The 27,682-nt window shown below is 36.5% G+C and overlaps 1 protein-coding gene across 1 annotated transcript in view; it reads left to right on the top strand.

Annotated features, from left to right (window-relative positions):
- Positions 1 to 27,682, top strand: part of LOC135226561 (laminin subunit beta-1-like) — a gene marked incomplete in the record, with an annotated part of 308,726 nt that overhangs the window by 87,655 nt on the left and 193,389 nt on the right. The window contains 3 exon segments of the mRNA XM_064266238.1: positions 882 to 932; positions 13,483 to 13,644; positions 26,310 to 26,430. Coding sequence (XP_064122308.1) covers positions 882 to 932; positions 13,483 to 13,644; positions 26,310 to 26,430 — 334 coding nt within the window.

Here is a 27,682-nt window from a genome sequence, read left to right as displayed (position 1 = left end):
GGGGTAATTTTCACTGATTGTTTCAAATCACCTTAACCTGATAGACTTTTTTGTTCCACAAATGTTACCAAAATCCCTATATAGTAATGATTCCTCTGATCAATTTCAAATAGCTTGATCAAGTAGTATCCCAAGTCATAATTGTAGAATCTAGCTATTTAACTTGACCTGAAATGACTTCCATGTCCAACTGTGTCCACACCAACCTTACTCGATTGCAAATTGCTGCTCTATAAATGGGAAGAATGCCTTTCTTCATGCAGTGCTTCATTAGTACGAGGAGTGTGACTTTCATAAAGTGACTTCAGTTATTTGTAACCTAGGAATATTTATGATTCTTAGGTTTTATCATACTGCTCCTATGCATGATTATGTGTCATAAAATCTGTAAATAAAACAGGTGAATGATTGTTCTCAATGTTGATGAAATTGCTGCAAATAGCAGCTGTTTGGTTATCAATGTGGATGTTCTACGAGTTTCTATCACTGGTAGATCTATATTATTCTTTATATTAAGAAACTTCAATTTGCTTTAACATACATCTTTGCTTACATCTTTAAATTTTTCTAGGTAGAAAACAATACCTTTAATGCATGGAACTTTCTATGTTTGAGCAAGTGCTTGGATGATTTTTTTCAGGTATATTAGACGGCAGTTTTGAAAATATGTTGAATGTTTCCACGTAATGTGATTATGATGTGGTATACCCTTGTTCTGTTCCTATGAAAATTTGGAGTGTTTAAATACGTATACAGTACAGTATATCAGATGTTCTATTTTAGGAATCATTTTTAGATCCTTCATTTATTTGTGATCTTTAAAGAACTCAGTGTTGTGTATTATCCCCTCTGTTATGAACATATAATATTTATTATTGCAGCTATATTGTGCAGAAGCAAGTCTGTATAGCTTCAGACAATCCAGTGGAACAGTATGTATTCAGAAAAGTGAAATATTTTGGTGATGGTGCCATAACCCTTTCACTGAGTTTTGGTTTTGGTTTGACTTGTGCAGATTTCACATTTTGCTGGGTAGATGCATAAAGGTTTGTGGTTTTATACTGATGTGCTAATAACACTAGTGCTTGACTTTTAGTATAGTTGGAAATGGTTGTGAGTGTTTTATGTGAAAAATACCATATATGTAAATGCAATTTAAAAAACATACTACATCAGGTCTGGTTAAGGGTGGAAGTACCAAGTGTTGCATAGCTTTTTAAGCTAATGTGATGTGAATAAGCAGTGAGTTTGACTCCCACTAATGATTGTTTCCTGGTTTAGCTCATATACAGATAATTCCCGAATTTTGCATGTACAGTATATTGCAGTAGAACCCTGGTCCTCAATGCTAATCTGTTAGACATAACTGAAAATAGATTATCTGTTCTTGACCACCAAATATTGCTCATAAATTACACTTGACTAAGTTGTTCAAGAGTTAAATAACATACCATATGAGATGCACTTTTTGTATTTTTAAATGTATACTGTATAAAAAAAACTGCCCCACGCTAATGCGGCCGTACAGTGAACCCCCATATTTGTGGGTGATGTGTTCCCCCCCCCCCAAAAAAAAAAAAAAAAAAAAAACTTAAACTCCTTTAAAAATGCTTAGAACAGCCTATTTTAATAGTTCAAACAAGAAAAACCCTCTGAAAATTCTTATACCTGAATATTTGAATAGTTTTACCACAAAATGTGCATTTAGTCATAAAGTTGATATGAGAATACATTATTTAGTGAATATTTCCCTGTGAAAAATACCCAGGGTAGGCGAATTTTATGCAAATAAGGGGTATATTTGTTCCCTAGAGAAACTCATGAATAACTGAGTCCGTGAATCTTGAGAATGGGAATACGGAGGGTTCACTGTACTGGTAGTCCCCGGTTATTGATGGTCTTGGTTATTGGCGATTTGGTTGTAGTATAGGGATTGTCTAGCTCCAAAATGTGCCGATTTCTGGTTATCGGCGCCAATAACAGTGTACGTATTGGCACTGATACATACCTTACAGAGGCACATTAACCCATTGTCGGCATCAAGATCCAGGGACTGCCTGTATTACCGATAGGCACAAAAATTATTGCTAATAATAAAATATTGGAAAACAAGGCTAATTATTACAGTAAATTAATAAAATATTAAAAATAAGCCAAATTATGTCAAGTTCTAATACAACAAGGATCATGGTTCTGCTGTATTGTAGATGTGTACCAATTTAAGAATCCAGGTAAATAAGCCACAGAAAAAAAAAGTTACAGGAAAAATTTCACAAGCAAAAAAGTTACAATCTTTCCTAGATAGTGACTCCCAAGGGTTTTAACCGGTATGTACTATCCATGTATCCACCTTTGTGGCATGTTGAGTACAAGCCCGTTGGGTTTTTTCCCTCTGTATGTAGCCACATTGCGGTGTGTTTAGTACAAGACTGTTGGGGATTATTGTAAAAACATAAAAGACTGTAAATATCATAAAGATAATGACCCCCAAGAAATATTGTAAATTTTTCCCTGTGACTTCATTACTGGCCACCATAAATTAACGTAACCTTTTTCCTACCCAAAATTGTAACTTTTCCTGTGACTATTTCCAGCCACCCAATTTAAGGGGGTAGAAAATCGGGAGTAGTTTTCTTGAAACAAAAATATTTTTAGTTTTGCTTAGGTTTCTACAAATTACAAACTTTTTTTTTTGTTAATTAGTTAAGAGAAAGGTCCCCTACTCTGACTCATTCAGACTACATTGGTCTGATTGATGGTGGTTCCCAGGTTGTTAATAAATATCCAAAACTCAGGTTATGCCGATGATCTCTGCTTAAGTATTTTTTGTATGGTCCTTTTTGGTGAGTGCGTTGATTAGTTTCTATCACTAGTGCCATGTTTACCCCTGTGACATTCCTCTTGAAAGTAGTACAAAGCTAAAACCTCATAGTCCTTTGATTATTGAGATAGGATGAGGTCATGATGACATTAGGTAAATGTCATATCCCTATTTGCAACTACCTGTACTGACTTCATCAAGAAAGTGAATCATGAACAAATTACAGACCTCAGATATTATGAGGCAGAAGCTGATTTGCCTGTAATGATGTAGGGAACAATAGATATATTGAGTTTAAGCAAAAAAGAAAGGCAAAAGTCTGGAACTGCATTCACTCTGACCTCAGTGAAAGCATAGCCCTACCTTAAGATTGACCCAGAATTCTTGATGATTTCATTTAAGGCTTTCACAATACAAATGATCTGTCGGTCCAGAGGGTCAATTTTTGAAAACCCGCCAAAAGCTCCAGCATTTATTCAAGTTGAAGCCTGTATAAGCAGAAAATGAAAATTCAAGTGCTAACATGGTCGAAAACCAGGTTTTGATGTAGGAAAAACCTATTTTTAGTAGTTGTTGTTGAGTCCTTAAGGATTACCCTTTCCATGGTCTAACCAGAGCTCCATGGTGACCAGACTAATATCAAAGAATTTTCTTAACTGGTCTTGTGGCCAGTTATTGTGTTGTAATGATAAGCATTATAACACATGGTTGAGTTTAATTAGACTCAGGATAAGAGGGCACTTTCTATTATCCTCAGCGAATGCTAATAGCCAGTTTACCTACTACGTCAAAACTGCAAGAAGAAGAAGAGGTGGTTATGTGCATACACACCGTTGTATTGTTTACATGCGTCCAAAATCCGGCCAAGACACCATTCCTTTCCGTTGGTCAATGCAGGATGATCCCTTACCCACATCCCATGTCTTTTTGTTAGGGAAGTGGAGAGTTTTGAGGACCAAACAGCAACTACCATTTGGGGAAGCTTGCACATTTTGACTGAGCTTCAACAACTGAACTGTAACGGCCTTTTACTAAAGAGGCAAAAGTCCTGGGTAAGTTACAATACCCCTACGGAAATATAGTACAGTAATATCAGTCGGAGTCAGATGGATCCTAGTATTCCTTTTGGGGGAAAAGATCCTATTCAGCATCGATAGGTGCAAATGGGTATAGAATTCCTACTATAAGGTTTCTCCCAGGCATACCTAAAATTTGTGTCCCCAATCCATCTAGATTCAGCAGGGTCATTTCAGTGGCAATCTTCTTTTCCTTCTTCCTAGCTGGTTCCCATTTTTATAAGGGGTCACCGTTCCGGATGAGCCGTTTCCATCTATTTCGTCTCCTCTCACGCAGTCCTTCCATCTCTTTCTTGGTCTCCCTCTTCTTCTTCTTCCTTGAACCTTCATCCCCATAGTATGTCTCCCAGCGTGGTCCTCATCTCTACTCAACAGATGTCTATACCATCTCAGCCTCCCCTCCTGCACTTTCTTTGATATTTCCACCACCTTAGTCTACCCCCTTACATAGTCATTTCTCCTATCCTCTCTTGTCACCCAGACATCCACCTAAGCATTTTCATTTCTGCCACACCCATCTTCGCCTCTGTCTTTCTCATGCTTGCTGTTTCCATACCATACAGCATTGCTGTTCTTACCACCATCTTGTGAAATTTACCTTTTAACTTCAGCAGTACTCTTTTGTCACAAAGAACTCCAGAAGCCCTTTTCCAGTTGTTCCAGCCCTGCCTGTACCCGATGTTTTAATTCTTCTTCCATACTTCCTCCAGCGGTAGCAAAGGATCCCAAATACTTGCCAAGCCGAATACTTTCTCTACCATCCCCCTCATTGGTGGTACATTTATATTCTGTCTTAGATCTACTTATTCTTATTCCTCTGTCCTTCAGTACTTGTCTCCATCTTACTAATTTCATTTCCAGATCTTCGCTGCTCTCTGAGCACAGAACAATATCATCCACATACGATATGTTCCATGGTACTGCCTCCCTTACTTCCTCTATTATAACATCCATCACTATGTTAAAGATAATTGGGCTCAGAGCCGACCCCTGGTGTCTCAGGACTCGGTCATAAGCCTTTTCAAGGTCAATGGATACTATCTGTAGGTCCCTTTGCTTTTCCCCAAATTTCTCCATTAGTTGCCTCAGACATATACTTCTTGTTCCTCTTCCCTTCATAAATCCCATCTGCTCTTTATCCATTTCTACTTCTTCTCTCAGTCTGTCATCTATCATTGTTTCCAGTATCTTCAAAGTGTGGGACATCAATTTAATACCCCCTATAATTACTACACTCTTAAACATTACCTTTCCTTTAAATATTAGGATCAGCATAGTACTCCCACGCCACTCATTTGGTATATTTTCCTGCTCAAGGATCTTTATCATAAGATCGTACAGTATATCCACTCCTTCATCTCCTAATGCTTTCCATTCCTCCACAGGAATCATGTCTGGTCCTGTTGCCTTGCCATTCTTCATCTTCTTCAGTGCATTTAGTACCTCTTGCCTAGAAAACCTTATTCCCTTGCCAATGTTCATTTGCCTATCCTTTCTTATTAGTCTAATATTTTCTTCATTTAACAACTGTTCCGAAATATTCTTTCTATCTCTTCACAATGTCTTCCTCCTTCCTAGGTACTGCACCATTATGATCTTTTATTTGTTTGATATGTGTAATATCTTTGGTACTCTTATTTCTAGCCTTTGATAGCTTGATCATCTTGTTTAATCCTTCCTTTGTCCCCAGCTCATTATACACATCATCATACGTCTTTGGTTTAGCTTGGGCTACCACCTTTTTCACCACCTTGTTTTTCTCTCTGAACCTATCTCTGTCTTCCATAGACTGTGACTCTTCCCATCTTTTCTTTGCTTCCTTCTTATCTTTTACTACTTTCTCAATGTCCTCATCCCACCACCAACTCTCCTTTTCTTCCCATATGATACCAAATGTCTCTCCTAGCAGCTCCTTTCCATGCCTTCTCATTACTTTTGCATTTCTTGCCCACCATTCTTGAACATCTTCAATTTCTATATCAGTATCCTCCAAAACCCTCCTCTTAAACTCTCTCTTCTTATCCCCTTCCCTCACTAATTTGTACCATTTTCCTTATCCCCTTAGCTTTGGGTTTTCTTTCCCTTTTTAGCTTCAGATCCATACATAGCAGTCTGTGTTGGGGGGCTACATGGTCATCTGGGATAACTTTGTAGTTCTTGACCTCCACCACTTCATCCTTTTATACAGGAAGTAGTCTATCTGGGAGCATCTTCCCCCATTCCTGTATGTTATTAGGTGTTCCCTTTTCTTCTTAAAGAATGTGCTTACTATTGCCATGTCAAATGACACAGCAAAGTCCACTACACTCTCTCCTTCTGGGTTTCTCTCCCAAATTCCATGGCCCCCATGCACCCGACCAATCACCTCATTTTCACTTCCGACAGGCTATTCAAATCTGCCCCCACTATCACCCTCTCATGTTCTTCCAGTTCTTGCATTATTCCATCCATGTCTCTCCAGAAATTTCCCTTCTCTTCTTCTGTGCAACCAACTTGTGGTGCATATGCACTTATAATATTCAGAATCTCTCCTCCATAACATATCTTCAATCTGTTGATACAGTCATTCTTTCTATGCACTTCTATCACAGTATTCTTTAGTTCACCAAACAGTAATATGCTAACTCCATTTCTACCTTGTTTTTTTGCTCCACTATAATATAGCTTATATCCATCACCCAACTCTTTAGCTTTATTTCCTTTCCATCTCGTTTCTTGCACACACAACATCTGCTGTCTTTTCTCCCATTAACCCTTAAACGCCGGAGCGGTAAATAAAAAAATGACTCCCGTGTGCCGGAGGGGTTTGAGAGTGAGCGCGTAAGCGGAAAAAATATTTTTTTTCAAAAAATCACAGCGCGCTTAGTTTTCAAGATTAAGAGTTCATTTTTGGCTCCTTTTTTTCTCATTGCTTGAAGTTTAGTATGCAACCATCAGAAATGAAAAAAATTATCATTATCATATATAAATAATGCGATATATGATAGCGCAAAAACGAAATTTCATATATAATTGTATTCAAATCGCGCTGTGCGCAAAACGGTTGAAGGTAACAAGTTACTTATTTTTTCGTTGTAATGTACACTAAATTTCAATCATTTTGGTATATAACAAATTGTAAAACGATAAAAGCAACACAGAGAAAATATTATCACAAAATAATGCATGAATTCGTAACGCGCTTACGTAAACACATATTTTTTTCAAAAATTCACCATAAATCTAAATATTGTCCTAGAGACTTCCAATATGTTTCAGAATGAAGACAAATGATTGAATATTACTATACTGTAAGAATATTAGCTTACAAATGCAGTTTTCGACCATATCTGATGAGCTAAAGTTGACCGAATGTCGAATTTTTTATATATATTTTTTTTTATATGCAATTATTTCAAAAATAAGAAAAGCTACAACTTTCAAATATTTTTCGTTTTATTCTACATGAAATTGCGCACATTTTCATATATAAAACTCTATGAAATGCCTAATATGAAACGGAGCAAATATTCCGAGAATGGGACTTACGCATTTCGGAGATTTGTGGCGGAGAATCAGCGCGCGGAGGGAAGGAAAGTTTTTTTTTAAAATTCACCATAAATTTAAATATTGTGCTAGAGACTTCGAATTTGTTTCACGATGAAGATAAATGACTGAATATTACTAGACTGTAAGAGTTTTATCTTACAATTGCGTTTTTCGACCATTTCGGTAGAGTCAAATTTGACCGAACGTGGTTTTTTTTCTATTTATCGTGATTTATATGCAAATATTTCGAAAATGAGAATAGCTACAACCTTCAACTATTTATTGTTGTATTATACATGAAATTGCGCACATTTTCATATATAAAACGTTATGTAACGGCTAATTTAAAATGGTGCAAACATTACCACAATCGCACGTATGATTTTTTCGGAAGAGTTACCGCGCGGACGTAAAGAAAATGTTATTTTTTTCATAAATTCACCATAAATCGAAATATTGTGCTAGAGACTTCCAATTTGTTGCAAAATGAAGGTAAATGCTTGAATATTACTAGAATATAAGCGTTTTAGCTTACAATTGCGTTTTTCGACCATTTCGGTAGAGTCAATATTGACCGAAGGTTGAAAATTTGTCACTTATCATTTTTTATATGAAAATATTTCAAAATTGATAAAAGCTACAACCATGGGTTGTTTTTAGTTGTATTGTGCATGAAATTGCGCACATTTTCATATATAAAACTTTATGTAACGGCTAATTTAAAATGGTGCAAACATTACCACAATCGCATGTATGATTATTTTCGGAAGAGTTACCGCGCGGACGTAAGGAAAAAGTTTTTTCATAAATTCACCATAAATCGAAATATTGTGCTAGAGACTTCCAATTAGTTGCAAAATTAAGTTAAATGATTGAATATTACTTAAATATAAGAGTTTTAGCTTACAATTGCGTTTTTCGACCATTTCGGTAGAGTCAAAGTTGACCGAAGGTTGAAATTTTGGCACTTACCGTCATTTATATGAAAATATCTTAAAACTGATAAAAGCTACAATCATGAGTATTTTTTTGTTGTATTCTACATAAAAATGCGCACATTTTCATATATAATACTCTATGTAACGGCTAATTTAAAATGGTAAAAAAATTATGTCAAAGTGACGAAATAATTTCCGAGATGTGTCACAGATACTTTTTAGTGTGGCAAGAAAGAAATTCGCGCTTGCGCGCCTGCGTAACGATTGTAAACAAAACAACACCTTGATCCGTGAACTCCCAGCATCCCCCAAGGCGCGTGATTCAAGAGTTTTCGGCTGGTAGGCCTAAAAGTATTTTTCCGCGAATTTTTAAAAAAACTTTTGTATGTCGACGTAAAATACGTCCAGTCGGCACCCGAGAGACAAAAAATGTCGACGTAAAATACGTCCAGTCGGCGTTTAAGGGTTAAATCAGCCAGTTCTCTACCTCTCCCAGTCATGGACCCAATATTAAGCTGACATACTCTAAATCCAATGTGAGCTCACTTCTTTAGTGCACCCGCTCCTGATGCAGTAGCCCTCACCTTATCACAGAGTTAGGGTCTCTGTGCGTCGTTTACGGAGTACGCCCCAGTATTACCTCTTTCCATATTTTGGCTCATTCCATTTTTAGGTTTTGGCACAGATTTTTACAGCCGGATGCCCTTCCGGACACCAGGGTCATTTCAGTGGCAATGCCCCCTTCTTATTCCATAGTAAGAATGTCTCCCCATGTAAAAATTCCTCTATTTCTTCCATGGGTTTAACCTTGGAGATAGTGAGGACTGATGTTACTGGGTTTTTACTCAAACATAATACACCTGGGCGGTACTGATGTTACTAGGTTTGGTTTTGACCCAAACATATATATTGATCTAAGAAAAAAGGATTACATGTCTGCTGCCAGAGTTTGCCAGAAGGATATAATTTCCCCTTTCCTTAGTCCTACTGAACTCTAGGAATCACAGAGACAGCTTAAAATGAGCAGTTTCATCATTGTTGTATGGTCTAAACGAAAGAATTTTTAACTGGAACTTGAAATTGTGTACTCAGCATTCAAGTTAGATGTTTCCATGAACTTCTGTAATGAAATCAAATAGCGAAGAACGAAACTCTCAGACCTAATGATCCTAAATCGCTAGCGCGTGTGTACTGGCTTTTCATGCTCAATAAAATCATTGTTCCACATTATAAACTAACAACATTTTTAACTGAAAATGAAAATTGTACACTTAGCTTTCAACTTATATGTTTCCATGAATCTCGTTAATGAAATTATTAGGTTGATTACAGCTTTTTACACACAATAAATAATTGCCCCACAGTCTAAACTAAATAAATTTTAAGTGGAACTTAAAATTATGCACTTAGCTCAATCAATAAGCAAAGAATGGACTTCTCTGAGCTCTGGTTCCCTAACTGACCAGAAAAGGAATGGTGGCTTGGTCGGCTTTTGGTCATATGTAAACAATATGATGGTGAGGATGTGCATAACCACTCTATCTTGGGGTTTTGACATAGTACTAGTAGGTAAATTTGGTATTAGCATTCCCTGAGGTTAAGAGAAAGTGCCCTCTTATCCTGAGTCCATTTATACTCTATCACGTGTTATAATGTTTATCATTACAACACAATACCCTGCCACCAGACCAGTTAAGAGAATTCTTTGGTCACCATGGAGCTCTGGATAGACCATGGAAAAGGTAATCCTTAAGGGCAAGACAGTGACTACACTATCAAAAATTGCATTTAGTAACATGAACTCTTTTGCTTTGTGAGTTTCCAAGAATGTGCCTTTGTATGATAACTTTTGTCGAGAGCAAAATAAATAGTTTGAAGGGTCTATCTCAGCCAGCTGGGTGGCTCAGACAATCAGCGCACAGAACAAAATTATGCATCTGCCAATCAGGGAATGTTTATTGCATGTCAACTGTTATAAGGTATTGATGTTGTTATATTTTCCATTATTTATTATAATATGTGTTGAAAATAAATATAAATACATACTGAAAAAAAATTATATAGTACTGAAATTAACATGCTACAGATATACTACATACTCTCCATTACAGTATATGCTTTAACTAAAATATTCACCGCTCAATTCTTTTGAAGATATATTGCTCACAAGGTTATTTTGGAAAGCCAAAACATTACCATACAACATGTAAAAAAAATTTTTTAGAAATCTTTATTGGGTAAAAAATATATATGAAAATAAATATACTAGAAAATATGTATAAAATCCAAAAAACACAAAAGCAAATAACAATCACTGTTTGTGACTTCAAAATAAATTCAGTTTTAATTTCAAAGGTTCATCATGAAGAATTTTTCTTCTTCTTTCAGAATCACTAATTTTTTTGTATGAACAATATTTTTCATCTTGAAAAATAACTTCTAAAAAATGTAAACAACATCACTATCAGAAGAAAAAAATATCACATTCAGTTAACTCATAATATCATATTTTGTTTTATTTTGTCAACAATAAAATGCATAGCATTATAATGTAGACAAATTTTGCTTCACAATGGAACAAAAATCACAAAAATATCTTAAAAAATTACTTAGATACCAGTGTTTGAAAACTGCAAATTTTCAAACGCAATTTCTGGACCCTTCATATTGTGAAGGCCTCATTTGGAGGACAAGGTTTGAGAAAAAAATTTGGAATGTTTGGATTTTAATAATCTTTTCCTAGTGTAAAGCTAATACCCGCTTAAAAGAAGGACTAAAAAAATAATTTATTGAATGTTTTACATGAAATTTTAACCTTATATATTTTTAGAGATAAATTTTTTTTTTCATTACTTCATGGAAGTGACATTTGGGTACCCATAGAAGATTAGACGAAACATAGGCTAGGTATGATTTAACTATTATCAAACTGATCAGCCAAACTGGATGGAAGATAACAGAAAGGAAACTAATTTGTGATACCTTCATGCAACAGAGTAGTGAGTTCTAAGGTTTAGAGTAGAGGGTGCTAGGAAATGGGAGCAGAAAAAATATGGGGGACTGAATCATGGAGGTAGGTCGTTTCTAAGGAAGAGGAAAACAGTAAGTGAGAGAATGGAACAGTAGGAAACACCACCAGAAATGGGGAAGTGCACAGCTGTACCAATATCAAGAGATAAAGCGGGAAATAAGAAAACTGGAGATGATTTTACACAAGTGAGGAGGACATCCATAAACAGAAGATATATCAAGAGTAACAATAGTAAAATCCCTGGAGTTCTGCAGCAAGAGTGATCAAACATCCATAAAATATAAAGAAGGTTCTTGGTAAATTATACCTTTGAGAAGCCATATTAGGGATCTGTTCAGGTATTTTTAGAAAGTTCAAAAATTTTGATGATAGTAACAAGTAAATCCCTAGGGCAAGGCTTTGAAGTGTTTAGCTGTTAGTAACAGGTAAACTTCTAGGGCAGGACTCTGAAGTGTTTAGCTGTAAACCTCTTTTTGGAACAGTCTGACTCAGTAAATGTTTACAAGAGGAGTGGTTGGTGCATGACTTAACAATTAGAAAACAATAATATTTCAAAATTCTAGTATGTTTACCTCTAAATTGCTCAAGTGAGGATAAATATGATATGTGTTCTTTGTTCATCTTCAAGGAGGTAAGAATTTTACAGAATAATGTAGAAAATGCATATAGGGAGGATGTGTAGGGATAAGAGGAACACAGCAGTAGGATGGGAAGCAGCAGAAGTGATTGAGAAGTTAGAGGTAGGCAGTATAGAACTCTGCTGAGACCAGGAAGATATTAGTATTATTTAAACAAATAAACTAATTATGAACAGCATACAGGGCGTTTCAAAATTAGAGCTTCCCCCCTTTACAGCATAAACTAAAATTGATATGGACAAAAACAAAAGTAATTCAGAACAGGTATTTACTTAAGTTTCTCTCTGAGTATTTAATATTTTGTGTTGCCTCCATCTGCCTGTACCACAGCCTGCATTCTTGAGGGGTATGATTTCAGTAAATCGCAAAAAAGCTGAGACTCAAACTCCATTTCCCTGAGCACTTTGGTCACCTCTCTTCGCAGGTCGTCGAGACTTGGTATACCATCATAGTTCATTGTGCACATTTCATCACGATCCTTTACGATACTACCAATGTTTTCACACACATTAAGGCCAGGGGAGCTACCTGGAAATTCCCTTGATGAGAAGAAATTGATACCACTGTTTCGAAGCAGCACCTGTGTCTGAAGAGCCTTGAAACAGGGTGCCTTATCATGCAAAAATGTGACTTCTTCAACAGATAAACATTTTCAGGATCTTTGAGGAAAGGAAATACTCCACTAGTAAGCACAGTTTCTCTGAATAATTCGCCATTCCTTGATTGTCCTTTTTCTTTGGTGATCCACATTAACCGTTTGGCTGTGAAACAAAGAAAAATTCCCAAACATTCAGGAAATTTCACAATTTGGCGATAGCGCACATCATCGCTGATATCATCCAACTTTGCAGCCCAAATTATGTCATTTTTATGATTTGGCTTCCTGACTGTATAAATGAAGAATTCATCCAATGCGGCAACGTGAAAAAATCAGCTTCATCCCAATCTTCAGTCTGAAAATACAAGAAATGTAAAATGAAAAATAGCTTAATAGAAACTTAAGATAATGTACTTGGAGATAGGCTGTAGCAGAATACTTCATAACTTTCCATTTGTTCTGTGGAAGGGCGGGCTCTAATTTTGAAACACCCAGTATATCTAAAATTTCCAAGAGAATATGCATACTTTTGGTATGTATTATTTTCTCCTTTTTTACCTTTATTACAAAAAGTGCAGGCTTGAAGTGAACCAGGAGTCTAACCGACGGTAAAGAACTTACTAATTTGATGTCTTTTAGGTATGCTATTGACAGATTGTTGATAACACTGATTTTGTTTGTTGTAAATTGAATAATCTTTTTTTTTTACCAGAACGTGTCATTTAATGCTTACTAGTCTTTAGTAACTTATTTGAAAAATTTATGTTTGTGTTGGTATGATCCTGATATTGAGAATAAAGTTCTTTTGTTTTCCCCAAATGAATAGATTGACGGCTTTTTTTATTCTTGCAGAATTGTCAAGTCGTGATGCGAGAACCATATCGTGATGGACGGGAAACAACTTGGACTGGCTTAGGATTCATGCGTGTCTTTGAAAACTCATACTTAGAATTTGAAATTGAGAACATTGAAACAGATATCGAGTATGACCTAGTTATTCGCTATGAGCCTCAGGTAAGCATAAATTCTGCCTTTAATTTGTGCTAGTGTAGTACTATATAAGAGTCCATCCTTTGAATGATGCAGTATCTTAGTGTGGATTTATAACCTCCATAAGCTTCACAATTTGTTTTTTTTCCCAATATTGATATCCTTGCAAAAGGTTTATGTGTGTTCTTCTCTTATAAAACCAAAGAATAATATAAGAAATTTTATCTTCAGCATCCAGTTTTTCATTATAAGTAATCATTGCTTGATGGGTGTTATTAAACTTGTCATGTTTTTCTCATGAAGCAATACAAACATATGGTGATGAGCCCAAGAAAGGTATGACTACCTGGCTGAAGTAAAGTTGGCACTGAAAGAATGGTGCATGTTACTGTGTGTCTCTCTGTAACTGAATCACATGTTGAAAACAGGTTTGGTTAGTGAAGCAGGAAATACAGAGGAAAGAGTTGATTTACAAATGCTGGAAGTTGATAGTTTGAAAAACTGATCAAACATGTTGCATCTCCAGTTTATATCACATCTTGCAGGATTTTGAAACCTGGCATACACACCAGGAGGAAAGAATAGAGGTAGCAAATTAATACATATAAATTGTGTTAGTGGCCTGTAATCTCATGTCTCTGCTCACATCAAACATGGTATTGCCTTACACCTCAGGTCTTGATCTGCAAGATGGTGACAAAACCACCCAGCTGCTCCCATCAGTATTATGCTTTTGCTTTTCCAAGTTGGGTGTTGACTAGACTGTGCCAAGCAATATCAACTTAGGAATAAAATCATAAACTTTCTTTTTATTTAGAGTAGTTTTAAGAAGATTAATGCAGATGTGATTTGTTACAGCATGTTATTGGCTAATATTACATCTTACACATGGATATGTGGTGGACATGTAAAAACAGCATAAAAATGTTCAGTGCAGTACATACATATAAATTTTTGCACTGCAGTTTTTTATACTTTCACATATGATTGCTACAGAGTGGCTGAGTGTATGCTGACTGAACACAATTGATTACTATCAGGAAAGAGTATCATACCACAGCTACAGAGCAAAATTCTAGTAGAGGAACATTTGTATATGAAATACGGAATAACAATACTGTTTAACCCCCTCAGTCTTGGCTAATATACGCTAATGTATGCATCCATGACCAGATTAAATTTAAGGATGGCCAATTTAAAAGAAAAACTAAAAGAAAAATCATCAATGGAAGGAGGAAGATATGTATATTCACATGGTACAAGAAAAAAAATAATAAAAAAATTTCTCTACCTTCCACGGGAAGTTGTAAGTGAATATTTCCCACCCCCTTAAAGGCCTCTTTTCCGTATGACAGTCGTAAAAGATATACAGTGGTCCCCCTGTATTCTCAGGGGGATGCGTACCAGACCCCCCCGTGAATAGTTAGAATCCGCGAATGTTTGGAACCCCTATAAAAACGCTAAAAACAGCCCATTTTGTTAGTTAAAACTTAAGAAAAACCACTAAAAATTTTCATACTTGGTTCTTTAAATAGTTTTATCACAAAAGTGCATTTTTTTATGAAATTGATAAAAAAAAAACCAGGAATTTGTGGATATTTCTCATAGAAAAATATCGCGAATGTGCGAATTTTCCGCAAATAATGCGGGGAAACGTTCCCGAGAGAAATCTGAGAATGTGTGAGTCCGTGAATCCGGAGAACGCAAATACAAGGGGTCCATTGTACTAAATTTTACAGTTATAAGTGTTCTTTCTAATTTTTTCTTTATGGCGTAGTCGCTGTTTCATCCTCAAAGGATTTACCCTCCATGGTGTGTGCCAGCGCCCCGTGGTGATCAGATTAATATCAAAGAAATATCTTTTAGCCTGGTCTTTTAGCTGGGTATTATACCATAATGCTAAACACAATGACAAGGGTATTATGGACTCAAAGACAAGAAGACATTTTATCTTGTCTACAGCAAAGCTGGACCCAGTTTCCTACGTCAAAACCTGTAGCAGTGACTATTGCGCATGCGCAGCAGCCATCTTGTTTTATGGTCGGGCTGGCTACAATACGAAGTTCCATTAATCCTCTGGTCAACACAGACGTAAGTCTATTCAGCCAGTGCTTCTCTATTTTGAGAATTTTTCTTCGAGATCGCCCTCCAGAAATCATGGAATTGCCGAAAGTTAAAAGTTAAGTGCTTATTTTTAAGATTTAGTTAAAAGTTAGGCTAAAAATTTTATTGTGAGTACAAAAACTGGTGTTTTGTTTACCCATTCTGTGTTCTTTAGAGCACGTGATCGGCAAGATACATCTTCCAGGCTAGCCTTTATGAATGTGAAAAGTGTTTTTAAATAATTTTTTGGGAAGTTTTTTGCCTAAAGAACTACTCCATATTGTATTATTATTCAGTTAATCTTTTCAGATAATGGTTTCTACAATTTCCTTGGCAGTAGCCTACATGAGGTAGTAGCCTAGCAGATGTAGGACAAGTAATTTTAGACTAGGAATGGCTATTATTGGTAGCCCGTAACCTAAGATAGTATTTCTTAGAGCTGATTACATAACCCTAAGTACTTACCTAATTTTTCGGATACATCGTTTTAGTTTTTTTTTGCCATATTTAGTATAACCGAAATAAACCAAGCCGGATAATTCCTAGTGTTAAGTAGTGAACCCTTACAGTATAAGTCAAAGTTATTAGCCTAGAATATGTATTCTAAGGCTAGTCAAATTGGCAACAGGTGTCAAATGTAATAGTAGTCTTAAACTTGAACTACATTTTAAGTGGTGGGTTTTAAGTAACATGTTGAATTGGGTGCTGAAATTGTAATTCTAATTAGTTACTCTAAGTTATGCTTGGAGTAAGTGTTGATTTACTTATAAGGTGAAATAACCTAACATGAAGGTTAGTGTTGGTATGATGGTTTTATATAGCCTAGTTTATCAGTAATATAACATGCTAAAACTATTTGAGGCTTAGCAAAAATGTCTGTTTTGCTATGATTTAGTATCCTAGGCTATATATGTATATGTATATGTGTATATGTATGGGTGTATGGGTTTATTAACCACTTTATTAAAAATTTCAAAAATTACTTAACTCAGTAAATAGTAACTTGGTTATGTAGCCTAACTACGTGATTAGGCTACATATTAAATTCTTGTTGGTAATAAGTAAAAACCCAACCTTATTTGGTAAGAATAGATTATACCAAGGATACTAACCCAAGCCTTATAGAAAAATTGCTTAGGTTAGTAAATAGAGTTAGTCATAAACTAACATGAATAGTATTAGGTGTTGTTATAATTAAAATTAAAACCTAAACATAAACAATACATAAGGGCTAAGTTTAAGTAATATAGAAATAAACAAGGCTTCAAAGGTAAGTTAAACCTCAAAAGGTTGAGTTAACATAGATTTAGGTAGATCTGGGTAATAACTGCGTCGAGTATTTATATGGAAATTACAATTTTCTAAAAGTAATTTGGTCGATAATTGAAATTTAACCAATATTTTTGGGGGTGTTGATTTTACCCCCAGCGGCTAGTATCAGAAATAGAAAAATTACATTAGATGCCCCAGTTCCTAGTGGCTTCTGTTTTTATGGGACGGTTCCTTACAGTCCGTTCAGAGTTAGTACGTAGAATTGCCTAAATATTTTACAGAATGTACTAGAAATGTACATTTGTAGTCAAACTGACTAATAAAATTATATCTACTACTTGTTAATATTTACAGTTTTCAAGTATTAAAAATAATTTATACTAAAATAAAATTTTTCTAATAACAACATGGCTTTGTCACTACAGGGTCATCTTGAGAAATGACACTCAATTAAGGTGTGACATAGCTGGTTGCTTGGTGCAATTTTTGCCAGTTGGCACTGCCCATACCACCTGCCATAGGCATAGTCCTTGTAAAGATCAGGGCAAATATGTCTGGTTGCCGATATGTGCTAGATTTGTAGCGTGCTCTTGGCAGCAAGGTTTAAAGATGAAACTGCTCACTTTAGACTGTCTCGATGGGTCCTGGGGTTTAGCAAAGGTGAGAAAGGGTAAGATTATATCTATCCGACAAAACTCCAGCAGCATATATTTAAACCCTACTTTGACGTTCTATATTCGGTCCAAAACCCAATACGTACTGTAATATCAGTCACCGCTACCCCCCAGGTATATCCTGAGGAGGAATTCGAGGAATCCTCACCTAGAGTTGAAGTGTTCAAACACTTTGAGGTAGATATTGATACCAAAAGAACCTTGCTGAACCCAAAAGGACCAGGGGCATAGATGCCAATCAGCCATAGGGAAAACATTATAGAAGAAAGTCAATCTCCCATGATGCTTTCAGAAGCCAATTGGGATCCTTCCCCAAAAAGGGATATAAGGATCCACCTGAAGCCAATGGAAATAGCAGCAATTTCAGAGGGTTATAGCAATTCACCCAGGACTTCTGCCCCCTGGGGAACAGACAGCTGCAGCTCAGCTGTAGATATACAATCAGGTTTTGCAAGCTCCCCCAAAAGGGATACACGTTTGCGGTATTAGATCGCTTCCGTAAGGAAATAATGAATGACATCAAAAATGCTTTTGCTATTGAAAGGCAACAGATAATGGACATCCTGCATGATACACCAAAATGTAAATGTCTTCTTACATTGAATGGTGCCTGATAGCACCTGTGCCAGAAGTGGAGAAGCCTCAAAAGGAAACTATTCTCTTAGCTGGCAATTTGGCATTAAGAGCTGTAGAGGAAACTCTTCACCAGGTAAATGGGACAGGAATTTATACTTCCATTATGAACAAGACTCTGGTGGCTCACCATGTACCACCAGTCTACTGCCCACATTTAAAATCAAACCATGTGAAAACACATTTTCAAAATTATGTAATAACCAGAAATTATGAACCATTGGCAGAACTAAAACAATTTGCTTCAGTTATCCCAGTTTCAGAAAACTCCACTGAAGAATGGGCAACGCTTCAACTTCCCTTTGATAGGAAAAGGCTCCCCCTAGATATTGCCATTTAGCAATTTGGTACTCCGGTGAGAAGGATTTCAGAGGGTAACACAGCATCAGAGTTTCGTGCTAGAGCCCACCTCCTTAGTATCTTAACCACTTCCTCATTGTTAGAAGTAGCCGCAAAAAGGCTTCCAAAAGAATCCAGGATGATTTTTGCTGTTGTGGCTAAAAGGCTTATGAGAAATTTATGGGAATCTCAATGAATTTTTGTACTGGCACATAAAAGCAAGAATGGAGGTACTGGAAAACTCCAACAAGTCGCTTCCCAATGTGACTGCCTTATTACATTCTAGTGTCTTCTGCCGAGACCTGTTTGAGGAGTCTATTGTGACTCAAATAAAAGAACAAACACGTCAACAAAATTGCACAGTATATACTCTACTGGGAAAAGATTTCAGGAAACAAGAAAAACAAAAACTGAAATTTCCCCTTACCAAATCCAAAAAAGGCATGCTTTGATAAAAAATCATATAGACCTCCATTCACTTCCAATAGCTCTCCTCATATGCAGGTAGGTAGTAGAAGGGACAGCACCCTCAAAAGGGACAAAAGCCTGCACAGCAAAAAGCGTATCCTCTTCACAGGGTCTAAAAACCAGCTTATAGAAGAAAAGGTAAAGCAACACCTGTAATGCCCATTAAGGGAAAAGACAGAGGAAGGGGGGAGATCCCAATAGGAATTGTTTGGTCGGGGGACGACTTCTGAATTTTCACAAGGAATGGAAGTCTTCTCTTCGGGGACACAACATTATTCTCAACGGACTGGGGTGGAAATGGTCTCACCCTCTCCACCTTTGAAAGGGTTCTTTCAAAAACCGGACCCCTCTGTGAAAGATTACTTCCAGAAAGCCCTCTTAAAAGGAGCCATAGAGAAACATTCTTACATTTGTCAGCAGACACGTCTCTTCAGTGTTCACAAAAGGTATTCTTCAGAACAAAGGGTGATCCTTGACCTGTAAACATTGAACAAACACATTGTTTGCCATAAGTTTCGAATGACTACCATTGCCCAAGTATGTTCTGTCATTCCAAAAGGGACCTGGACAGTTTCTATAGATCTGAAAGATGCATATTGGCACATCCCTATTGCCGTTCCCTTCTGCCCCTTGCTAGGGTTCTGGATAGGGAAAAGTACACACAGATTCAAAGTCATGCCTTTCAGGCTAAACATTGCCCCAAGAATCTTTACAAATTGGTGACGATAGTTGTTCAGGAACTCAGGAAAGAAAGAATACATGTGATAGCTTATTTAGAAAACTGTTTAGTCTGGAGAGCCACCAGAAAAGAGTGCCTGAAAAAACTTGGAACAGTAGTAAACAAAGCTTTATAATAAATTGGAAAAATTCCCACATCACACCCAGCAGACATTTTCAGTGGCTGGGAATGTGTAGAGACACGGTTCACAGCCTGTTGTACCTTCCCCTCAAAACTCAGAACAGAATAAGGAAAAAACTCAAAAGGTTCCTGACACAGCCCAGTGCTTCCAGACGGCAATTAGAGTGCATGATGGGTCTGCTACAGTTTGCATCTATAACAGATCCAATACTCAGGTTGCAACTGAAAAACGTGAACAAATTTTAGATGTCACATGCAAGAAAAATGATGCAAGACAAATCTCACAAAATGCATCAGAAACTTGGGGAAATACTTCAGCCATGGACACGAAAGGGAATCTCTGGGAAAACAGGTCACCCTGACTCCTCCATCTGTAAAAGTAACAATACACACAGATGCCTCATTGACAGGTTGGGGAGGACATTGAGAGGATCGTCAGGTAGTGGGGAGGTGGTCAGCTACTCTAAGGAATTGTCATATCAATTTCCTAGAGCTGATGGCTGTCATTTTGTCTCTAAAGAAACTCAAACCTCCGGAACAGACACACATTCTGCTTGCATAAAATCTTGCATAAAAAAATTGCGATCACGTCCACCTCTCAATATGCTAATGGTAGCCATTCTTCGGATGGCACAGGAAAAGAAGTGGCATTTGTCTGCAATTCACCTTACAGGGTCTCTCAATCTAATAACAGACTCTTTGTCAAGGAATACGACAGCCTCAACAGAGTGGTCATTGGACAACCACTCCTTTCAAATAATATACAACCTACTTCCACAACTGGAAGTGGACCTGTTTGCCACATATGAGAATCACAAACTCCCAGTAAATGTGTCCCCGAATGTGGACAATCTAACAATAGAGAGAGATGCCTTCCTACAGGACTGGAACAACTGGAAGACGATACAGGCAGTCCTTGGCTTATGACGGGGGTTCCATTCTTGAGACGCGTCGTAAGCCGGAAAAAATACTTTGGCTGTATTAAAAACTATGTAAACTGAATCTTTAGTGCATTTTTCATCAAATAAACCTTCAAATATTGATTATTTTGCATTTTAGAGTCATATTTCTTCTGCCAGATTGGCGTCATAAGCGACATAAGCCTGGAACATGCGTCATAAACCTGGAAATAATTTCTGAAGAATATACAGTAGAGACCCGGTTCACGACCGTATTAGAACTCGACATAATCGGATTTCGCCACTAAATTTCCAATAAACTTTGTATTTGTTTTCAACCAAAAAACCAGTTTCCGACCCACGACCATATGATGTTTGTAAACAAAACTGTTTCCACCAGCCGCCGCTAGTTGGCGTCATCCAGTGCTACCAAATGTAGCATAATTTCATGTTTTTTAGCATAATTTGACCCAAGAATTGGAGCTTAGCATAATTTCTTTCACACTTAGGGTTCTAGTACAATTTTAGAATGTAATTTCACTAAGATTTTAAATAAAATGCAGAAAATTCCTCAATTTCATACACAGCTACAGTGAATGTATCTTCAAGTGAAATTGCCTCAAAAGCAGCACTAACAAATGAGTTAATTGCTAAGTTTGAACCCAACTAAGGAATGTTAAATTTTGTGAATATAAATACATACCCACAGTGGCATGACAAACGATCAGTAAAGTGTTAATAATGTTTTTTCTTCATGAGTAAAGAATTACTTTTTTTCCTTTTTTAAGTTTTATTTTTTTCAGTAGTTATCAAAATTTTAATTATGTCCGAAGTGATTTTCACACAATTTTCAAGTATTTATTCATTGTGTATGTGATCTGTTAAAGAAAAATAGTGTTTCAGTGGCATGATAATGATCAAGTAATAAGTACGAATGTTTTTCTTCTTGAGTAGAGACTGGTTTGTTTGTTTACCTTTTTTTTTAGTTTTAATTTTTCAGTAAATATCAGTAAATAACAAAATGTTATATTTGAAGTCATTTTCACACATTTTCAAGTATTTATTAATTGTTTATGTAACCTGTTAAAGAAAAATGGTTCTGAGTGGCATGATAATGATGCAGTAATAAGTAAAATTTGTTGTTTTTCTTCACATTTGTATGTGTGATCTTCACCATTTGTCAAATAGTATAATAGTGATTGCATATCAAATAGTGTACTAGTGATTGCGTATGTGATCTATTAAAGAAAAATGGTGTTTTATTACGAGTTTCCTAACATGTAAAGATCATCAAATTATTAGTTATAATATTGTCTGTTCGTCACTTTGTATCATTTCACCTAATATATAAATGTTTTAAATTTCCATTACATCGTTGTTTTAGCTCAAATGTATTAGAGAAATGAGATAATGATAGATTAATAGCATAATTCTGGCACAAAATTGCACCATATTTGGCATAAATTCTTGCTTGGACCGACTAGCATAATTTAGCAAAATGGTTGGTAACACTGGTGACAACACTCGGCATTGTTTAAAGTCCGCAACTAATGTTTACAAAAATTCAAACATGTGTCGTGTCTTGTACACCTTGCGCGCATTTCGTTTGCTTTTTCGGTGGTATCAACTCTATACGCAGTTACCTTTTGATTCAATATGGGTCCCAACATTACTACTGGCTATCTATTAAAACCTTTTGCTATTGTTAATCTCTGAAATAATGGAAAAGTGTTTACATGGCATCTCACAAACGTTTTCCTTCTTCAAAATGTTTCCATCATTTCCAACTCCAAAATAAACCTGAAGTTTCGTCTATCCTCTCCTCTGCATGAAAGTGATGAGCGAAAAAAAGATTTAATCAAGCACCCTTGCTTGATTTTTTTTCAAGCGTAGACATATTCTAAAACCATGCTCACACATGAGGCGCGAGTTTCAGTAGCAAATGCAGTACGTATTTAAGTGTTAGGTTTGGAGTGAAGGCAATGTTACGTACGTAGGTTACATGTGCGGTTCGGTAGCGAATGCAATCTTTAAGCTTTGTTAAGCTTGCCGGTAAAGAAGAAGTTAGTCATAGCTTATATCAGAGAAGCCACTATGTCATATTAAGTGCGTAGTAATTAAGAAATTAAGAAGAATCTTTTATGTCGTACTGTAAGAATCTTTTATGTTGTACTGTAATACGTCAATGTTTACGTGTAAGATTTGGTAGTGAAACCAGTTACATACGTAACATGTTCGGTTCGGTAGCAACGCAATCTAAGCTTTTTAAGCGTGCCGGTAAAGAAGAGTTAGCCTTAGGTTAACTCAGAATCCGCTACGGTATACATTAATTATAGAAATTAAGTAGATTCTTTTATGTTTACTGTAAAAATACGTCATTGTTTACGTGTCAGATTTGGTAGTGAAACCACTGTCACATACGTAACGTGTGCCGTTCGGTAGCGAACGCAATCTTATCTTTGTTAAGCTTGCTGGTAAAGAGGAGGTTAGCCTTAGCTTAATCAGAGAAGCCGCTATGGTGTAGAATAATTATAGAAATTAAGACGATTCTTTTATGTCTACTGTAAAAAGACGTCAATGTTTATATGTCTGGTAGTGACACAGTTTACATATGCAACGCGTGCGCGGTAACGAACGCAATCTGTATGCTTCGTTTATAAGCGTCCTCTTAAAAAAAAAAAAAAAGGTTAGCTTGATATTAAACTCAAGAGATGCTGGTATGTAATGGTATAGTAATTAAAGACATTAAGAAGATTCTTTTACTTATACGTACGTATATATGTACCATGCAGTACCATAATAATTGTTAAAGTCTAATAAGCTTGAAACCAGCCCTGATATTGGACAATTTGCCATAAAAGACGCACCTTTTTTATAAGGACATTTATGAAACAAAATCGTTAGTATCATAACATTACATTTACTGAAAGATAATTTTCAAGCGAATTTGTATACAGTATTGCAGTCGACTCCATAAAAGATTTACCATAAATTAATATTGAATGTAAACGTTTCTAGGCTTATAGCGAGATATGGTTTGTTTACTACCATAGTCCCGATATAAACCACCAGGGCTGCGCTATGGTTTGTTTCCTTAAATGCCGACTTACTGTAGGCAAATTTGTGCAAGTTTTTGATAAATATAAATTGGGTTTAATTTTGATAGTTTATTAATTTACTGTAATAATTAGACTTGCTTTTCAATGTTTTTATTATGTTAGCAACACGTTTTATGCCTACCCACTACACTACGTTCTACTTACTATTTACCTAGGTAGCCTATGGCGCTTGGTCAACAATCGGTTGGACGCAGGCTAGTTTTCTTTTATACTGTATATTATACATTTAAAATTATAAATACACGTTTAACATGATATTTATTTAACTTTTAACTTATTTAGTTGTAATTGACATGTAATGTATTGTATAAAAAGGCAAGGTTAGGGTAATAACTGATGGTCAAGAACGGATTAATCCATTTTCAGTTATTTCTTATGGGAAAACTTGATTCAGTTCTCGAAATAATCGAATTTCGACGCTCCTTCTGGAACGAATTATCGTCGAGAACCAAGGCTCTTCTGTAATTGAAAAGCGTTGTAAACTCGGAACGTCGTAAGCTGAACCCGTTGTAAGCCGGGGACTGCCTGTATATCTTTTTCCTCCATTGTCCCAGATTTCGAAGGTTTTGAACAAGCTCCTAACCTTCAAAGGAACAGCTTACCTAATAGCCCTAAATTGGCCAAACAGGCATTGGTTCCTACTACTTCAGCAGTGGACGAAGAGGTCAATTCCATTACCATCCATTGTACTATCCCAGAAAGTAGGAGGAAAAGTCGTTTACACATCATCCTCCTTTCTAAGCAGAGACCTTCATGTGTGGATTTTTTAAATATAATCTACCGTGAAAACTACTCACCTAATACTGCTAGGTACTTAGTGCAAAAACTATGGACATCATCTATCCAGCAATACCAGTCCATAAATTGTCTAGGCTACTAGCTCACGTAGACTACTGCCTAGGAAATTGTAGAAGCCGTTTTTTGAAAAGATCAACTAAATTAATAATACAATATGGAGTATGTAGTTCTTTAGGCAAAAAACTTCCAAAAACACCAAATTATTTAAAAACACTTTTCACGCTCATAAAGGCTAGCCTGGAACATGTAGCCTATCTCGCCAATCACATGCTCTAAACAACACGGGATGGGTAAATAAAACACCAGTTTTTGTACTCACAAAAAAATGTTCTTGTTCCACAGTTTTTAACCTAACTGTTTTAACTAAATTTTAAAAATAAGCACTAACTTTTAACTTTTGGCGATTCCATGATTTCTGAGGTGCAATCTCGAAGAAAAAATATCCAAAATAGAGGAGCACTGGCTGAATAGACTTACGCCTGTGTTGACCAGAGGAGTAATTGATTCTTGGTCTTTTGGCCGGCCCGAGCATAAAACAAGATGGCTGATGCGCATGCGCAATAGTCACTTCTACAGGTTTTGACATAGGAAACTGGGTACAGCCTTCGCTGAAGACGAGATAAAATGCCTTCTTGTCTGTGAGTCCATTACATGTACTCTGTTACTTGTCATAGTGTTTATTATTATGGCATAATACCCGGCTAAAAGACCAGGCTAAAAGATATTTCTTTGATATTAATTTGATCACCATGGGGCACTGGCACACACCATGGAGGATAAATCCTTTGAGGATGAAACAGCAACTAGTACCAAAAATAGGTTTTTCCTACATCAAAACCAGTTTTTTTATTTTGTCAAATTGAAATTACAGCTCAAACAATATCATAAAATATAAGAAATAAAACTGGGAACAATTGCTTAACATATTTAAAAAAAAATATTTATAAAGCTTCCTTGGATGGGAATTTGTGACCACATTCCCCCCTTACCACCTCGAGCAAGACTGAGGGCATCTCAGCTCACTCACACTCTTATAAGGTGATGCAAAGAGTTGCCAATAGTGATATATGGAACTAGCAACATTTTTCCTGCAAAATCCGTTCATACTGTGTGGCACCAAATCTCGGTCATACATCTATGATTCCTGTCCACTGCCCTGAAGCTATGTGATTGTACATATACAATCCCCAGGGTGTGGGGGTTAAGTGCCAGGTTATCAAATTAACCTTTCATATATCAAATCAAATCTTTATATGAATATAAATATTACCATTTTATATCTAATGTGTTTAGTTTTGATATCAGTGACCTTTGACCTTTTGACATAAGTTTGATTAACCAGACAATTAGTCAAGTGGCACAAAACGGTGATTTTTTTTGTATCATTATGTTTCTTCTTTGTACATGCCCCCTAATTCTATTACCCAATATTGAACTGAGGTTTAATGATTGTATAACCCAACTTGTTTTGTTTTTTATCAAATGATGAAATTATTTTTAAAAATGACATACCTTTTGTTGACAGTTCCGTGGAGAATGGGAAAATGTATTGGTTACCGTAGAGCGCCCTGAGCCAGTCGACCCAACTGGTCCATGCGGAAATACAAGGCCCTCAGATGACCAGATGGTGATAAGTCTACCAGATAGTATGTAGTCTATTTAAAATTATTTCTAGTGGTTATGATTATCTCTAGAATAAGAAGTGTGTTGTATTAGATGAATTCAGGAAAATAAGCCCAATTTGTTAAAATTTTTATGTTAGCATGTCAAAACATCACAGCTTATTGAAGTATACCAGATATCTTTGAATAAGTAATAGGGGAAACTCCAAGTGATGGTAGTGTGCCATTAGCATGAATTCATTTGTGTGCAGAGAGAAAAAACTTCTCCACAAGGGTACTAAGTCAAAATGTCTTCATATTAAATGAATAACCAGTGTATTTTTACAAGGACAAATCTTTACTTTGCTAAGTGGGATAAAATCCTCACATCTGGCACCCATCCTAATCAAAAGTATGTGTTTTTGTCAGTTGCACATTACATTTTCTTGCACTTCTTATTTTGTCTTTTCTTTACCATTTTTGTGAGGAGTTCATGTCCATCATTCTGTCTCGTTATTGCTTAATCATTATCTTTAGTTGTTCTTCAGTTTTTGTTTTGTATCTGAGAAGAATATATTTTTACAATTGAAATTAACCCTTACAGCTGGTAGTCAGCGCAGTAGGCCATGTATGTGTAGTGTATGGCCATTGTTGCACACACAACTTAAGGATCTTATTGGCTAACTTCTGGAAGCATTTGCATTTCAGGACAGTTAAAGGAAGATACAGAGCCATGAATGATCTCTGAGGACATAATTTCTTTGTTAATTCAATTTTTTATTTCAGTGTCTTACCAAACAATTGCATAGCTGTAGGTTCCTGGGATGGCAGACCAAAATTCAAACTTCACGGTGCCACTGCCATCACTAGTGCAGGTGACAGGGGATCCGCCCACTTTTAGGAGTAACAGGTATGACTCACCAGGTGTTCCCAATTCGTCCCTCCAAGTCTCCTAGATGAAGGTCACTATAATGCTCCCTCACCTTGGGAAGAAGACATACCAGATGTCCAAGGGAGACCGGAGGAGTTTGCCCACAAGTAGGTGTACCCTCTGTCGAACCTGTAGTGCACCAGCACAATTTGACAAAACCGCTGGAAAGGTGGAAGCGGCACTGGTGTACGTCTTTGTGTTCTCGACCTTTGAAGAGACATTTGACTGGAGAGGAAGCTTCATCTCCTCCCATTAAGAGATCCAAGGAGGCTGAATGGAGTCCTCACCCATCCAGGCGCTCAGCACCAGGCCAGTCATCGTGTGTGTCTTCGACTCCTGGCATGGACTTGTCTGTTCCTCCCTCGA

The sequence above is a fragment of the Macrobrachium nipponense genome, chromosome 14, assembly GCF_015104395.2.
Source record: "Macrobrachium nipponense isolate FS-2020 chromosome 14, ASM1510439v2, whole genome shotgun sequence".
Lineage (NCBI taxonomy): Eukaryota > Metazoa > Arthropoda > Malacostraca > Decapoda > Palaemonidae > Macrobrachium > Macrobrachium nipponense.
This window is presented reverse-complemented; position numbering and strand designations above follow the sequence as displayed.